Source organism: Lasioglossum baleicum, chromosome 20, assembly GCF_051020765.1.
Source record: "Lasioglossum baleicum chromosome 20, iyLasBale1, whole genome shotgun sequence".
NCBI classification, from domain to species: Eukaryota; Metazoa; Arthropoda; class Insecta; order Hymenoptera; family Halictidae; genus Lasioglossum; species Lasioglossum baleicum.
In genome coordinates this window covers 1,224,254-1,241,729 of record NC_134948.1, presented here as the reverse complement: position 1 = coordinate 1,241,729, position 17,476 = coordinate 1,224,254, and the positions used below count along the sequence as shown (strand labels likewise).

At 43.2% G+C, this 17,476-nt stretch overlaps 2 protein-coding genes across 7 annotated transcripts; both read right to left on the bottom strand.

The window, feature by feature from the left end:
• Positions 1–84: 84 nt before the first annotated feature.
• On the bottom strand, positions 85–9,580 carry LOC143218570 (sodium-coupled monocarboxylate transporter 1). 3 transcript variants are annotated; one of them, XM_076443802.1, is made up of 9 exons: positions 9,377–9,580; positions 5,279–5,622; positions 3,651–3,876; positions 3,493–3,560; positions 3,141–3,436; positions 2,852–3,070; positions 2,598–2,781; positions 2,206–2,487; positions 85–2,124 (listed from the first exon to the last, which is right to left on the bottom strand). In XM_076443802.1, the coding sequence occupies exons 2-9, from the start codon at positions 5,609–5,611 to the stop codon at positions 1,879–1,881; spliced, it is 1,854 nt and encodes a 617-aa protein (XP_076299917.1). In that variant the 5' UTR covers positions 5,612–5,622; positions 9,377–9,580; the 3' UTR covers positions 85–1,878. The 3 variants fall into 3 exon arrangements, with proteins under 3 accessions (XP_076299917.1, XP_076299916.1, XP_076299918.1); XM_076443801.1 differs by lacking the exon at positions 9,377–9,580 and adding an exon at positions 8,062–9,335; XM_076443803.1 differs by lacking the exon at positions 9,377–9,580 and adding an exon at positions 5,719–8,054.
• A 3,452-nt stretch (positions 9,581–13,032) lies between these two features.
• On the bottom strand, positions 13,033–17,415 carry LOC143218879 (putative sodium-dependent multivitamin transporter). 4 transcript variants are annotated; one of them, XM_076444430.1, is made up of 10 exons: positions 17,219–17,415; positions 17,018–17,124; positions 16,124–16,255; positions 15,835–16,056; positions 15,421–15,761; positions 15,234–15,353; positions 14,947–15,164; positions 14,606–14,823; positions 14,276–14,517; positions 13,033–14,198 (listed from the first exon to the last, which is right to left on the bottom strand). In XM_076444430.1, the coding sequence occupies exons 3-10, from the start codon at positions 16,241–16,243 to the stop codon at positions 13,892–13,894; spliced, it is 1,788 nt and encodes a 595-aa protein (XP_076300545.1). In that variant the 5' UTR covers positions 16,244–16,255; positions 17,018–17,124; positions 17,219–17,415; the 3' UTR covers positions 13,033–13,891. The 4 variants fall into 4 exon arrangements, with proteins under 4 accessions (XP_076300545.1, XP_076300544.1, XP_076300546.1 ...); XM_076444429.1 differs by having other exon boundaries at positions 17,018–17,415; XM_076444431.1 differs by lacking the exons at positions 17,018–17,124; positions 17,219–17,415 and adding an exon at positions 16,718–16,990.
• Between the last annotated feature and the right edge of the window lie 61 nt (positions 17,416–17,476).

Genomic DNA, 17,476 nt, shown 5'->3' with positions numbered 1-17,476 from the left:
GATCCACTTTCACTGTCGTGGCCTTTCTCTCTGCGCCTCTCTCTCTCTCTCTCTCTCTCTCTCTCTCTGCGCCTCTCTCTCTCTCTCTCTCTCTCTCTCTCTCTCTCTCTCTCTCTCTCTCTCTCTCTCTCTCTCTCTCTCTCTCTCTCTCTCTCTCTCTCTCTCTCTCTCTCTCTCTCTCTCTCTCTACTTTCCTCGTCCCGCTAGAGTCTCCACGTCTGCCACTCTCTTTCTAGTTGCTGGGAATCGGTCCGACAGTGGGACACAGCGTTTTTCAAAATTCTTATTGTACCAGAGAGTATATTGTACCTATGTTTCTTCTATCGATCGTATTTGCTGATAATAAATTTTCAGATGTTCCCGCGGCGCAACGGTTCGATCGTTTATTACGAATTACAAAGCAACTTTGCTAATTGTCAAAGGAAATCAACGTTTCGATCCTAGTTTGGATCTTTTTCAAGATTTATTTGAATCGCGTCTGTAAATTAAATATTTAATTAAACGAACCGTTGCGCCGAAAACATTTAACAATTTACAATTTCTTATTATACCTTCTATAGAAGCGTGAAACCGTACAAATGCTCTCCCAACATTCAATGGAAAATTCACTTTGCTAGGAAATGATAAATAATCGAACGATGCAGAGTAATCGACCTCATATATATTTCATTTTATGTACAAATACGTTTCTAGGGATGAGTGGCTTACGACGAAGTACATCTGAACGATAAAACGGCGACGCGGACAAGTCGTTGCAGATCCTCGGACTTGTCCGTATAAATTAGGGGAACCATAACGAAGTACACATCCGCAGCGAAGCGATGAACGATTCTACACGCTACACACCTCCGACAGAATTCGATTCGAGTAAAATTCGTTTCGCGAGTCTGTCTCGTGGGAACCGCGATTTCGCTTAAAGTTTAAAAAAGAACAAAAAAAAAGAGAATAAATTAATTTAAAAATCTCTCGATCACGTGCCGCAAGAGACGCATAAAAACTTCGGGGCACATGTCACTACTGTGAGAGGTAACTAATAAAACGTAAACATCCGGTCCGGGTTACTAGTAAAACGGTCTCGATCATGCTGACAGGCCCATAATCGGTAGAACAAGTAAGTACGCTGACAGACGGCGCCATAAATAACCGTAACCTATCCTAGAGTGTCTACTAAGTCCGAACTACGCTCCCCCAAATCTTTAAGACCCTGTTTTACAGTTTTATTCATTACAATAACTGCTTTGACTTGATCTCCCGGGAGTCCCTATTCGATGGGTCTTGAAATTTCAGGGGTCCGGGGCAGGGGAGTTCTCCAGAAGTTAGGCTAACTCGATATGCGACCTTGAAGACCACCAGACTTAGATCTAGGAGAGTATGTCCTGAACTGTCGGTAGCTTTCGATAATCAAGGACTCGGAAAGTCTTTAGTCTCTGTCAAGATTGAAGAATGGACTTCGATAAATCTTAGAGACCTGGTGACCCGCGCCAGGTCTAGCGCAACGTGTGCTCAACTTCTGGTGGCCTTCAATGACCAAGAACTCGGTCGGAAAGTCTTGATTCTCTGCCAAGATTATTGTCACGATCAGAATGGACCATTTCAACGGCCTCTAGAGGACTCAACCTACCCCCAACCGACTTCTGAAGTCTTGCACAGGCCTGGACAAGGAGAAGGAAGTCTCCAGTGTCAGTGTTTGAACGATTAAAACTTAAAACCCGAGGCCTAGAACCCTAGCAAGGGTCAAGGCGAATGTATGTGTATGTGTGTGCAGTCTGAGGATACTCCCAAAAACGTTCAACGATTGGATCCTCGGGGATGAAGGGCTAAAACGTTGAAAAATGACTGAATGCTTTTCGAATACTGCTCTGGGCCAGCTAGGCAGCTTCATTTGGGACTTTTGCAGTTGTCCACCTTGGACTTCTCGTCGTCCAGCTCCAGGCCGAAGTTCATGGCGCCTTGGACGTTGTTAGCACTCGGCTTGGTCTTCATTCGGCACATGGAAGCGATCAAGGGACATAGAAGATCTTGGTCGATGTCAGCTGGGTTCTGGAACCCTGTTACGTAGCTGACAGCAACGCCCACTAGCATGGTCAGCAGACAACCGATCGCGCTGTACCACAGGTAGCTGATCTGCGAAAGGATTAAAGCTTTGAGGGATTCTGGTCGCTAACGATTAGAAGTTTGAACGATTAAAGTTTGCTAGATAGCTACCTTGTAAATCGCGGGGACATCATCGACGTAGTCGGCCTTAAAGGTGTCGATGTCGGTGCTGTTGATGCAGGGGCAAGCGTCGATCGAGACCGGCTTGCTATCCAGATGGATCTGCCCATTGAGAACTGTTATCTGAGCCCCTAGGCCAATCCACAAGACGATTCCCAGGCTGGTGATAGCTCCCGAGATTGCACCCTTGCCGTTTGCCCAAGGGACGAACATACCCAGGGAGAATAGTCCCAGGGTGATCCCTCCGACCATGCCGTTGAAGGACAAGGCGACCTGGAACATTCATTGTTTGGGACTGTAGGTTATTTGGAAGCAGTTGGCAGCTGTTTAGGCGGTCCGGGCGCTTTAAAGATCTAAAAAAGGCTACAAAAGACGACAAGCACCTCAAGAACACTGCCAAGTCGTTCCACGACGAAGACCAAGAGGAAGCTGAGGGCGCCAAAGCATGCACTGATCCACCTGGCATAGATAGCGCCTTTGCTGGCCGGCAAGTTGATCTTGAACACTCCCTGGAGAATATCCTCGCAAGTGATCGCAGCCAGGGAATTCAGGGCACTGGCCACAGTCCTAAAACGTCAACCATTAGTCTCTACAACAAGATCTACGGTGAAAAGGTCCTAGGTCCGTAGAAACTAACCCCAACGAGGCAGCAAAGATCCCAGCAACGAAGAAGCCAGGCACACCCTTCAGATTTCCCATGAAGTTCATCACGTAGAGTGGCAGCAGCTGGTCCTGGCCACTGATGTAGCCAACCGATAGGGGATCACAGTCTTTGTAAGTGCTGTAGAGCACCATTCCAGTCAAGAAGTTCACCGAGTAGATGATGATCATGCCGAAGGCAGACACCCACAGCGCCCTGGAACGAAAGCAGGTCGTAATTAGCCACTTGCTATACTGTAGATCAAGCCTGGAAGAGAGCCACTTACGTTCTGACTTGACCGATGGTCTCCACACTGAGGTACTTTTGGACGGAAGCCTGATTGCTGCAGAACATGCTGGTCCAGTACACGGTCCCACCGATCACCACGCTCCAGAAACTGTGCCTAACGGTGGGTCTGGCGTCCATGTTGAAGAACTCCATGCGTCCCGACGCCTGGTTCACGTCCCAGACAGGAGCAAAGCCACCCTGCCAGGCTAGACCGTAGCCAGCAATCAGAAACAGGGAACCTAGGAGGACCGCCGCTTGGAATGTGTCCGTCATTATAACAGCTTTCATCCCTCCCTGTAAGAAGCCCGAGTTAGCAAGATGCAACCGGTAGAAGAAGAATATGTACTGACCTGCGAGGCGTAGAAGATACAGACTACGTAGACTAGAGTGACTGCTATGTAAGTATTCAGACCAGTGACTGCAAGAGAAGATCAAGGTTTCTGGTGAGAGGTGACAGTTTGGAGGTCGAGGTGGATGCGGTTTCAAGAGGAGTTTCAAGGGTATTTACCATGACTTAGAGCTAGCGCGGGTGCGTACACCGCGACGGACGTATAGAGGATCATCTGCAGCATGTACAGCCCGCTGGCGAGTAGTCTGCAGTGCCGGTCAAAGCGGAGGTTCAGATACTCGTAGCTGGAGGTCAGTCGCAGCTTCATGTAGACCGGCAGGTACAGGTGCGAGGTGATCGGGACGACCAGGAGGAACGCCAGGCAGGTCATCCAGAACTGCGTCCCCTAATTACAGGAAAGGTTACAGATTCTCAGACAACTATAAGAAGGCTCTCGGACAACTACAGGGTGACAAGAAATAACGGAGTTAAACATTTCTTATTATAATTCTGTCAAATCGACGAATTTTGAAAAACCAAATGATAACAACCATAACATGGACCTTTAGTATTCATATATTTAAGAAGTTTCGAAATGGCCACCCTTTGCGCCGATACAGAGACTCAAACGTGTCTTGAAATTTTCGGCAATGGGCCGCAGCTCTTCTGGCGTCATTCGGTCCCACGCCTGGTACAGAGATTTTTTCAATGACTCCAAATTTTTATGGAGCCGAGCACAGGCCCTGGCCTCCAAAATCGACCACACGCTGTGGGCCGGCGTTTTCGCCCTGTGGGCCGGCGCGGAATCCTACTGCAACGTCCATTCCGGATCGCCGAGGTGCTGTTGGGCCCACAGAAGTACGACGGCTTCGAGAATGTCCCGTCGATACACTTCTTGGTTGATTTTGACCCCTTGGTCCACGAAAACCGTAGCAAATCCCATTTTCCAGGTTTCATCACATCTGCGGAATGGCCGCCGTACTCACCGGATCTCAACTCTATGAACTCCAGCGTTTGGTCGAATTTGGAGGCCAGGGCCTGTGGTCAGCCCCATAAGGGTCGTTGCAGACTATACCGACACGGCGGCTACCTGCACCGCGCAGCCGTGTATTACAATGGGGATGCGGCGGGTCGTCGGTACGGCCTAGTATCCGCATCCCCATTGAAATACACAGAAGAAACCCAAAACGGCCTAGCGGCGCGGTGCAGGTAGCCGCCGTGTCGGTATAGTCTGCAAGGACCTTAAAAGTTTCGAGTCGCTGATAAAATCTCTGCGCCGAGTGTGGGACCGAATGACGCCAGAAGAGCTGCGGCCCATAGCCGAAAATTTGAAAACACGTTTGAGCCTCTGAATCGGAATTATCAGAATTATAATAAGAAATGTTTAACTCCGTAATTTTTGTCACCCTGTATAACGATATACAGAGAGGGGTGTGGATCAACATCTTCCTGGAGGTCGTTCATGCTTTCTATTAGAACCAGTGGCGCGGGTTTAACTTACTTTTCTTTTTTGTTAATAAGTTTATGAGAGTTTTCTTGCGACTTCTGTTTCTAACTTGAGTTCGAGGGCCCCAGAATTTTCACCGCTTGAGGCCTCCACTTGACTTGAACCGCCACTGATTAGAACTAGTTCCAGGATCCCCTAGCACAGACCTGGGCGACGCTGGCTCGGAAAACACGTGTTGCCGTTTCTCTCCTTCTCTTGCTCGGTAAGACAGTCCCAGAGTACAGCAAACATGTGTTTTTTTGAGCCAGCGTCGCCCGAGCAGACCCGTACGAATGAAAACGCTCGACTTCGAAGACTATACCTGTGCGTACATCTCGGCGGGGTTCCCCAGGAGCTCGATGGCCGTGATGAAGCTGGCTGCCAAGGACATCGCCATGGGGAAAGTGCCCATGCTGGAGCCGCCGAGCAGAAAGTCATCGCTGGTTTCTTGCTTCTTCGAGAAGAAACCGTAGAATGTGCCGATCAGGCAGGAGATGAGCAACATGGAAGCCAGCACCACGTAGTCCACCCACGAGAAGAAGTACAAGAGAACAGGATGATCCTGCATGCATTTCTCATCCACGTAATCTTGCGTCCTTTGTTCCGCCGAGGACACCGCCAAGAAGAGAAACAGGACGAACAGACGTGACGACATTTTTTCAGCAGCTGGACAAAAGAGACGAAATCAGAATTAGTATTGAAATGGTTGAAGGTGTTCACTGTCCACGAATCGATCAGATAGATCGTTCGGATCTTACCCACCAATACTCGCGCTAGGTTTCTGACTAACTGGAGAATCGTGAGTCAGTAACTTTAACACCTCGGTCCCCACTACTTTTTCAGGGTTTCATCCCTACTTCCGGAGGTTTGGGGATGGGCGGAACTAAAACTGTAGTTTTCGATGGTCGAAGCGGGCCGAAGGATTCGCGAAGGCCGCAAATGATCGGCGACCGAACCTTGTCCAAGAGGTAAAAATTCTAGGCGATTTATGACAAGGGACTGTACCGAAGGTACTCAGGTATACAAGCCGAAATGTCCCTGCCATAAACGAGCATCCATAAAAGGATTGTTTAGTTTGACCTTACTCGGATCCTCCACTTTCATCGTGCGATGAATCAGCTCTGATAGCGGATGTTTATGCGGAATAATGTAGGATTTACGTTAATATCTCGAAAGTGAAAGCACGCGGCGTTCTTCCTGACAACCACGGAATTCCAATGCTGATCTTGTAAAACAGTGCACAGATTAACAAATCGATCGTCGCCTGCACTTGACATTCGGAGAACTGTTCGATCGATATATTCTACCACTAGATCTAGAATCACGTGAAACCCACACGATCGATCGGTCACTTCCGCCCGATCCAGATTGATCTGCATTACGCGAACCGAACGATGTAATTGAACCTTCTCCGTTTCATCCCGTCATCGATTCGTCCCCGGCTTGAAATTTCGCTCGCATAAATCAGAATCAAGCAAGACCATTCTGGGGGCTCTCAACTTGTAAACAATCTCTGTCTGTACTAAACAACGATTCTTTTTTGCTTGTTTTTATTTTTAATTTAATGTAAGGGTGCAGACGAATTGATTGGATAGATTCATTAAAAATCCCCACTGTGGTCTAAAATTATTTCTCATTCTTCCAATTAATCGAATATTGATTTCGATCCAATATGAAGGGTTAAATAAAATGAAATTGAGAAAATTGTTTAGTGTGAACAATCTCTGTCTGTACTAAACAACGATTCTTTTTATTTTTAATTTAATGTAAGGGTGCAGACGAATTGATTGGATAGATTCATTAAAAATCCTCACTGTAATCTAAAATTATTTCTAATTCTTCTAATTAATCGAATATTAATTTCAATCCAATATGAAGGGCTAAATAAAATAAAATTGAGAAAATTGTTTAGTGTGAACAATCTCTGTCTGTACTAAACAACGATTCTTTTTATGCTTGTTTTTATTTTTAATTTAATGTAAGGGTGCAGGCGAATTAATCGAATAAATTCATTAAAAATCCTCACTGTAATCTAAAATTATTTCTAATTAATCCAATATTAATTTCAATCCAATATGAAGGGCTAAATAAAATAAAATTGAGAAAATTGTTTAGTGTGTTGGATTTTGGAAAATCGTGGATACATCAAGTGCACATGTATCGTGCATTCAGTGTGTATGTATAGGTGTGTGTACATGCACCCAGTGTCGTCAGCCAGTTTTTCCTTACATAAGCAAACTGTAACATCATCTTCGGCTCGAGGAACGTTACGATTATTGAGCAAGGCGCCCCGCCATTGGGTGTAATTGTTTAGGAAGATTTGTACCGCCATCGTGGCTATTAACACGGACATTCGATCGTCATTAAGGAATCTGGTTGACACTGGATGAAACCAGTTGACTCAGAACACTACGGGATTAGTTTCTGAGAAAGTCTTGAGCATTTTCCGTTCACGCCATTGACAGACACGATGGTGTTATATGAAGAAACACCGCGCTTACATGGAAAACCATCTTTTTCTTTATATCTTTTAGACCAACCTTTTGGTCAGCTCTTTTTCCTCTGTGCAATCAGAATTATCTATGGAAATCATGCAATTTTCACGTGATTTTTTCATACAGTTTCCACTTCACGGACAATTTTTTCCGACGCGTTTTTCCATTCTGATTTTAATATAAGGGAACAAGAGTTGAGAAATTATATTTTACTTTTAAAAAAAATCTAATGGGCATAACGAATTCAAGGCTGTACAATTTTAATTTTTTCTAATTTTGTGAATGACACAGTTACGCTAAAATGTTCAATATAATCTTAACAGCTACGACACGTAAAAATAACATGAGAAAACAAGAATTAGCAACAGAAGAAAGTTTACGATTTTTAAATTACATTTTTACATTTGTTTTAACCTAATAAAAGAGCAAAAATACTTAAGGGTTGAAAAGAAGAGGAAAACAAGAGAATGTGATTAAAACTGAAGGAACCAAAATAGAACGAGAAAAATAATTTGACAAGAAACATGCAGATTTTTTAGAAACTCAACGTAAAAGCAAGAGCTTCGACAGTCATCATAGTATAGTTTTACGAGTCGTTGATCGTCCTTACCTCTTCGGATCCAAGATGGTGGCGTCCGACGCCTGAGGAATGGCGAGAGTAAGGAAGAAAAGAAGTGAAGCTGGAGACTAACTCCAGGAAATCGCGATTAGCCGTCGGAAAGCCGGCAGAAACGTGCGGAACTGCAGCTGGATGATCTTGCTGATTTTCCTGATGTAACGCATATGTATACGCTCGGATTTCAGGATGGTCGCGATGCTGATTAATTAATTAGGGCTCTCTTTCTCTCTCTCTCTCTCTCTCTCTCTCTCTCTCTGCTCGTTTACCGTTTCTTCGAGCGAGCCGGCTTCGGATTAAGCGGAGAACGATTTCAGACTGTCGTTTTAATTGTCACATGTGCCCATTTATATGAACCAGCCCCTTCCCGGAGAACACACCAGAGTGAGAGATTGCTCGTCTATTCACAACGACTCGGGGAAACAACAATAATCGCGTCACTATAGCTTACGACGAAAAATGACTCGGAAACGCTTCCGGGATCAAAACGAGTCACCCTGTTAATTCTATAGATCCTCCCGATCGATCCCCACGATCGCAAACAAACCCGAAACTACCCTAATCTATTTAAATATTTATCTATAATCTTAGAAAGATTGAAGTTTCAATTTTGTGGAAATCCTGCGGGTTGGAAGTAGTACAACTTCGTGAAAAAAAATTCTGGGATCATAAAGTCGGAGTCATTTTGAAGCTTGAACAATCTAGTTTTGTAACGCATTATTCATTTAATTCTGAGTTGCTTTTGTATGGTGCAGCAGGTGGGAAAGAAGAGTGAAGAGTGAAGACTATTGGTTCGAGCATGATGCATATTGGAACAGCTGTGAAAACGTTGGAAAATTTTTCTCGTGGATAAATCCAACCTAGATTTGAAGACTGAAGTTTCCCCTTTACAATCGGATCTTGAAAATTGATGTACGATTTCCTTTTGTTGAGTTATTTTATTTTGAGTGATAGGTGTACTGTTGATTTTGCAATAATGTAAGGTACACATTTTTATTTTATCAAACGGTTAAAAAAAATCGCAGGTCGAGTTTTTAAGCTTGTTGGTATAAGGAGAAGGTCCAAACTTCAAGTCCACGCTAGGTTCGTTTACGAAAAAAATTTGGTAATGTTTTAAAATTGAGAAGAAAGAAGACACAATTTCGACAAGTTGTATGTACATTTTCCTTTCGAAAATGAATAAAACACGAAAAATATTATATAAATTCTACGACGATATGTAGTTTCACGAAATGTCACCACGCTCGATCAACAATTTCAAAGGAAAGAGATTCCAGAGAGAACTGCAATAAGATTTTTGGCAACTCACGTTCTCCATTTCGCAGGGTATCCACAAGCACTCCGCGGTGTGATAAAGCATCCTAAACGCGATCTGAGTTGACGGAGGAGTGTCGAAGATCTCGCAGCTCGCCGCGATAAGGAGGGTTGTTCGGCCACTGGTCTATCATCGCGGATTCGAACGCGAAAAATCGACTCGCGAAATCCGCGGTGGCAGTCCAGCGGGAACAAGATCCAACCGGTTCGAACTTACGGGGTTGCAAACAAACGGTGGTCACGCGTTTCCATAAAGCTCCGGGCTCTCCAGCTGCCCGTTTCGTTTAACCCCTGTCGCGCGGACGCCATCTTCAACGGAACGCGTTCCAGCTAAATTGTTGCTCCTGGCTCTCTCACATAAACCAGCAATCTACCACTAAATGCAGTTTATACGATGCTGACGGTGGAATAACATCTTTGAAATGTTTTTAGAGATTGGAGAAATCGTCTCATCGAGCTACATTGGCTGGAAAGAACCGATAACATGTTTAATATTGGACTATACGATTTGAACTATTTTACAAAAAATAGAGCAATTAATTTACTGCACGATGCGGAAAGAATTTGTTTCGAAAATCGCGATTGGCCGGAATTGTAGAGAAAATACCATATTCGACCGACAAATCGTCCAATTTTCGATTATAAAAAATTAACCACGACGTTGAAAAAATAAACTTTTACCGAGAGTTTTAGATACCACTATGTTGAACTTGTATAGCAAATTTTAACCGAGTCGGTTCATTATTTCTCGAGAAATATTGATTAATCCTCTTAAGAAGAAGATTTCATGCTTATGCAATCGCCATTATCAAATGGAACAACTACCTACGGTTCAGTAATTGAAGTACTCATTTTCATTGTTTGCGGAGGTTGTTTTTGCTAATGGCTATTTAATGGGTTTTGTTTAGTCGACGGGTTTTGAAGTTTCGAGTCCTTGGGAATCGTAACTTGGTATGGATTAGGTAGTAGTTAGAAAGTTCGAGATAAGGGTCATATACCTTTAGGACTGTCATTAAAGAAACCTTGAATCTTGGATACAGGTTGGAAGATTGCGTAAGTTAGTATGCTGGGTTTGGTTCAGGTCAACGGCTTCTTTTGTGTACACAACATGAATAATTTAGTATCTATGATGATCGCAGAACTTGTCTCGTCCAGGGTTATTTGTTGATTTATTCATAAACTTTAGAAACGTTGAGCCAGTGGTGAGAAAGGAGGTCAGCTTTGAGAATGTTTTTTAGCGAAAATTTCTTCTCGTGGAAAAACAGTTCCAGTTTCATTGAAAAATTATTATTTACGGCGTGGTCGTTGCAGACGAAAAACACGATTTTTGACCGACAAATCGTCCAATTTTTCGTTATAAAAAATTAACCACGACGTTCAAAAGATAAACGATTACTAGGGGTTTTAGGTACTACTATGTGGAACTTGTACAGCAAATTTGAGCCAAGTCGGTTCGTTATTTCTCGAGAAATATTAATTAATCCTCGTAAGGAGAGGATTAACAACCCAAAAACGTAGTGACAATCGTCAACTAGATCCAAAAATACACGAAGATCTCGGTTTCGTTATGTTTGCTCCAGAACAGGCAAACAGTTGCATAATCTATGATTCAACCGATCGTTTTACGGTGGGCAGCGCGCGCGTGGCACACAGGAGAACGCACGTGTGTGAAAGTGAGGACGTCGAGGGAGACCACCTCGCGTAAATTATGGCACGAGGAGCAGATCGTATGAAACCTTCTTCCCTCATTGATCACTCCAACTCTACCGGGAATGTGATGACTCACGCGATTTTAAACAAACTCCCGCGTTTTCTCATGAATGAACGTGCACTATAATAATCATCTCCTTGCGAGAATCCTCAAGACGCGATTTTAAATCATCATCCGCTCGATGGAGCACACAGTCTCGTTTTAAAAAAATTGTAATCAATGATCGAATTGCTATGAACATACTGAAATAAATATTTCATGCTCGGGACAATTCTACTAAACATTGCATCCTAATTTTCTTTTCAATTTACATCACTTTAATTCTCAATAGAATTTTAATCGAACGGCGATTTCATGATAATTCGATCACTGTAGAATCACATGGTGCGAAATTATAGTAATTCATTGAAGTGTAACTTACTTCTTGGTAGAATAATTATCTCTTGGCTTCACTGGAACACTATAGAAACATTCACTAACACCTGGACATATCCCGAAATTAATTTCGGCGATAAAATCTAGGGCACTCCTCGAATCCTTTCTTGTCTCTACCCCTTGCTTGACTGTCAGGGTGTTTGATAACGCTTATCGGAGTTTCTAATATTTTTTTCTCGAGTATCAATCGCATAATGTTCGCGAAAAATCTTCGAAGGGACCGTTGAACCGCGAGACTCGTAGCTGTCTACAGGTGTAACACAAAATTCCGTATTGTGAGAGGTCAAGGGCGTCGGGAGGGGGCTATAGGACTCCATGAAAATAAACAGAAGCGTCGCAGAGCTAGTACGAATTCGTTGGATTGTATGGCAAGCGACTGGGAACAGAAAAAGGAACGATTTAATCAGAAAAAGTACTGAAACCAGATCATTTCATTTATTGACCACTAGAATCAGTTGCAAAGAGCATTAAACAATTTAATTATTTGCTTATGCATCTCGTGAATTATTCAAGCTATTTTCTATTGGATTAGATTAAGTAGTGTTAAATACAGAACTATTTGCAACTGAAACTTAAAACAGTACAACTGGTTACAAACAGTAAAAATGTTTACCTAGCTCCATTTCCGTGAGCGAACCGCGTATACATATTTTATTTTATTATAGAAGGAATTTTCGATGGAAGAAAGAATTTTCTGCAGCCGTTCGAACATCGCATGATTGATAGACATTTTTCCAGGCTTCCCGGGGTTGACCTACATGATCCAGGGTTACCATAAGTCAGCAGGCATTCGACACCTCATCCACAGAGAAGACAGAACCACGACCAACTGGATTTCTTGATGGATTAATTGCCAGTTGACTAAGGCGATGCGGATAACAGTGTACGAGTTTCGCTGGGAAAAAAATAATTAAAAAGAGCCCCATGCCGCCGATAGAAACGGCAGACCACGAACAAATTGAAACTGGTTTCAACTGGCCGCTGGTAGTTTGATCCGAGCTGGTCGGTATTCTTTTCAGAAGCACCTCAGACTGTCCTTCTTTCTCATTGTCAGTCGAGTCTCCAGTTCCAGTTCCTCAACCGAGCCCCTCCTCGCCATGCTGAACTGATGGGGCCCTTTGACCCTTGGCTGGCCAACCGAAACATGCTAATGAGCCTTGGGCTCCCGTAGTTAAGGCATTTTGCGCGTGGACTTTTGATTCTGCCTTGTTAAATTCACCCCGAGGATTCAAATTGTTGGCAAAAAGGACAGCAACGGTGCTGGGATAGCTGGTTAAATAATTTCATGTAAAACTATTTGAGATAAAGCATTCGAAATGGAAAATCAGAAAATAATTCGTTTGAATCGAACACAGGATAAAAGTACTCCTTCCCTGTTATTCGTGAAATAAAAACAATTCATTATTTCAGACGATCATTTGTTATCTTTAGCCAAATAAATTGTGTCCGTTAGAAAAGGAGCAGTTTGAATAAATAACGGTCTGCTTAAAATTGATAGAGCATCACACACGTAAAGCTGCTTTATTTAAGCATCGTTTCAGTGTACACATGACAATTCCATGTAAAATGCTAGTGTATAATATACCGCTTTGTTCCAAAATAATACATCGGTTCACAATATTTATGATCCATCTGCAACATTTTTGTTAGACACTAATAGCACTCTTGGCAACAATGGGCTAGTCTAAAGGCTGCCTAACAAGCGGCAGTATAAATAATAAGAAAAACAGTTGTTTTTTTTAGGCACGCGTCGTTTTCCATTTGACAAGTCAACCGTTTGTTATAATATACGTACGTGTCCGTAGAAACAAACTATGTTAAGTACACATGTTCAGGATACTGTTTAAGTAGGTGAAAATATGTTGACTATAAAAACCAAAAGTGACAATGGCCCTGATAGCTGTTCGAATGGCTGAAATGGCACAAGCTATACAAATTGCAGTCCAGGAACAAGAAATGGAAGACACTCGGCCATCGGACATTCACGAAAAACAACGTACAACGAGACATGCTGCAATCTATGCAGCATGTTGATAAAATTTATATTGTCGTAGGGTCCAGCTCCTCGATTAAAATTTAAAAAAAAATAGACAGTACGTTTCTACTTCCCTTGAAAACCGTACAACACTAGTAACAGCCTCTGTACATGTTCAGATTCGCTATATTAGATTCTAAAACCACCGTACGACCAAGATTGCCAGTCTGTCAGACCTGGCGTAATCCTGTCCACGGTTCTGATTAAGTAATACGTTGCATGCACCAAATGCCTAACCGGTTCACATGCCTTTGGTCATGTGTGGAATGTTTAAACACTAAAATGCCGACAGAACGAGAAAGTAAACTTTCCAGGGACGAACAATTGTACTATATTTTCGTGCTGGTCACTTCGTCCGTGTGCTCAGCGTTGTTGTAAGAGAACATATACTTCGCAGTGTCTTTCCCTATCTCGCACTCGTTCGTCTCCAGCATTGCTTGTCTGCGACGAATACGGTTCCCTATCACAGGAAAGTACAGGTACGGATCCTGCTGTTGCGACTTTGTTTCTTTCAGCAGAATCTTGAAGAGGTAGCTAAGCGCCAGCCCTAGCACCACTGTGAGCACGAACCCGATCGGACCATACCACATGTATGAAATCCGGTAGAGGTAGAAGAAGGACGAGTCACCTGTCGGCCTGAAATTAGAAGAACAGTAGAAATATAAGGTGTACATCTTTCACACTGGAAAAGAACCGGTCATAGTAACGCTTACCCAGTCAACGGAGCAGGTTGGCTCATGACGAACACCGTGGAGTTTGCATCACAGCCTTCAGTGGACACTGGCAATGTTGGGGCGTTTGGTCTCGGTTGGCCGAAAGCCATCCAGAATAGAAAAACTAAGGAACCAGCCGTAGAAATCACAGATCCAGTCTCTGTCGCTGTCTCGAACAGCATTCCTAGCGTGAAGAGTCCCAAAAGTGGACCCCCTACCACGCCAAATATAGTTAGGCTGACCTGTAAATAAAATTTGAATAACTAAATGCTTCTCGTATGGAGAATCGAGTGATCTCGATAAACTAGCTTTAATTACTGTAGCAATCACCTGTAGTACGCCACCCAATAATTGAGCTAAAAACGCCAAAGCAATAGAAATAATCCCAAACAGGAAAGCAAGGAATTTAGCTAGGGTTGTCGATGCTGTGAGAGAAATATCGCCGCCACTGAATTTCCTATACGCAGGCTTTAAATAATCTTCTAACGTTACTGCGGCTAAGGAATTCAACGCCGCAGAAATTGTGCTGAGGCCGGCACTAAAGATACCTAAGCAAAAAGCGAGTACAAAGCTAATCAATATCCTGGTGTATCGCTACAACAAGCGAAATCATCGAAAAATAATATAATGACATTTTTGAACGATGATAGAACACTTGGGATACAATTTACCTGCTATAAAGAGACCCGGCAAGCCAGGTTTATCGGATAAAGTATCCATAACGTAATACGGCATCAGCATGTCGGTCGACGTTATTTTCTTCTGTTTCAGTGGATCGCACGCTTGGTATTTGCTGTATATCGCCAATCCTGAGAAGCACGTAGCCATTGAGAGTACAGTTAAAATTGGCCATGCTATCCAAAGTGCTCTTTGCGCTGCTTTCATGTCTCTGAAAGTATCGTTAACAACATTTGCTCTCGCATTTTCTATCTTGAATACATACGCAGACCATACATACTTCACTGTCAATAAACGTTGCACTTGTACTTGGTTTACGCCGTACAGCGATAGAAACGTGCACAAGCCGCCAATGATCAGAGACCACCACGTATGTCTAACCGTTGGGTCTGCGGAGATACTGTAAACACGATCGTTTAGTACGTTGGTCTACACTTTTCCACGTGAACTCTCACATGAAACAGTACCTGTCAAATTCGATTCTATGGCCAGCCTTGGCTATACGCCAAATTTCATCCAGTCCTCCGACTTCGCTGGCAGCTGTAGCGATAATAACGAAAACAGCGACGAACATAAGTATACCTTGAAACAAGTCTGTGATCAATACCGCTTTGATGCCTCCTATGCTCGAGTAGAAGGCGCAAACTAGTCCGATAATGATAATACTGCCGGTCTTAGAGATTCCTGTCGTTGCTTCTAACGCTAAAGCAGGCGCGTACAGCACAACACCAGAATACAAAAGCAACTGCATCCAGTACACAAAACTAGCCATCATCCTAGCTTTTACTCCGAAGCGTTTCTCTAAATACTAGAACAGTAACGAATGTTTCAAGTCCGATGTTTCACGACATATCTTTCTAAGTTCATTTGTTGCGATGTACCTCGTAAACGCTTGTCGCGTGGAGCTTGTAAAATACTGGTAAAAATCCGTAACACACCAGCGGCGTTCCTATCAAGTAGGATATGTTGATTACTACGAATTGTGTCCCATACGTGTAGTTCTCAGCAGAGACGCCTAACAAGGTGATGGCGGACATGAAGGACACCACGAGCGCCATTCCAACAGGAACGGTGCCCATCGATTTGCTAGCTGTGAAGTATTCCTGCGAAATAAAAGCAGCATTATTAAACTAATCGACTCTTCTTTATCGAAGATGTAGAAACAAATACCTCTATAGTCTTCTGGCGACCACCGCTGAACCTGTAGTAGATACCGACGCCCACGCTTACGATCAGCGTGACTGCCACTACCAGATAGTCCTCCCATTGCAAACCAGGTGATTCGGCCATACCAAGATTGAGCTGTATACAGTTAACAGGATATAATTGAAAATCAAGGTAGAACAGTGTCTACGATCTACTTGGCATTCGACTCGCAAGATCAGTTTTATCTTTTTATACTTTTATGGAGCTTTATTTGCTTTTGCAGCTCCTAAGAATAGACTTTACAACTGTACCATTGACACACTGGAGGTTCCCCAATGGTCAGTACAACCAATGACAATGAACTATCGCAAACGGCAGATCCCACTTAATAATAATCCCAATCACTTGCACGATCTCCATCGAAGATATCGATTAACTCCGATCACGCGATAAACGACGTGAACCCCAGCTGGATCGTTCGGAATGTGTTTTATTAAAAAAAATATAAAAGCAGAATTTATCGGAAAAATCCCGTGTACTATGAACGCCGATAATGCTCGTAAATACACCAGTGAATTCGAATGTTGCAACAATAACTACAGAATTATGACATAATACCTGGACTTAAATAAGTCCAACGCGATCGTACGATGCTCGGATCACAGTGTGACCGTTGTTTCTGTGATCCCATTGTTCCCAACTAGTATCTCGTATCTAATTGCCAACAAGGAACGCCAAGGGAACGGGGAATCCTCTGTTATGCGCTTAATAAATTAACTCTTAACTCGTTGGTCGCTATCTGTAATTTATGACGCGGGGACATTGATCGTGGACGCGTTGAACCGAGTCTACATATAATCTTTAGATAAACATAATTTAGCAGGATCGCCGCATGAGAAGCAAAACACGTGGACTTACCGGAAGAATGCGACGCTAGGCCGTTCACGTAACGCACAGGACTAACAGAAACGTTCCATCGTGTTTATGACGCTTGCTTAGCTGACTATCCTTGTCTCTGTCTCTACCTGTGCCAAAACTTGGTACATATAGCGCTCGTAAAAGAACATGCTAGCAAATATTATGGCAGAGATATATAAAAGTGTATTGTCCGAAGGTTACCGCGTCTTCCCTGGTCTTCCCCCACCCCCCTTCATTATTCCCATATATATATGCTTATCATATATTTTCAATTAGAGAAGCGGTGGGTTGGAGACAGTTGGAGAGTAAAGTTCACCATTCTTGTAATGACACTGAATGACACCGTACAGACTTTGCTTGCGATGCATTTTTGCTGTCTACGGTTCTGAATTACCGACTCTGTATAAAATTTTCTGATGGACGATGGACTCCATAGTCCATATACATATATATATGTAT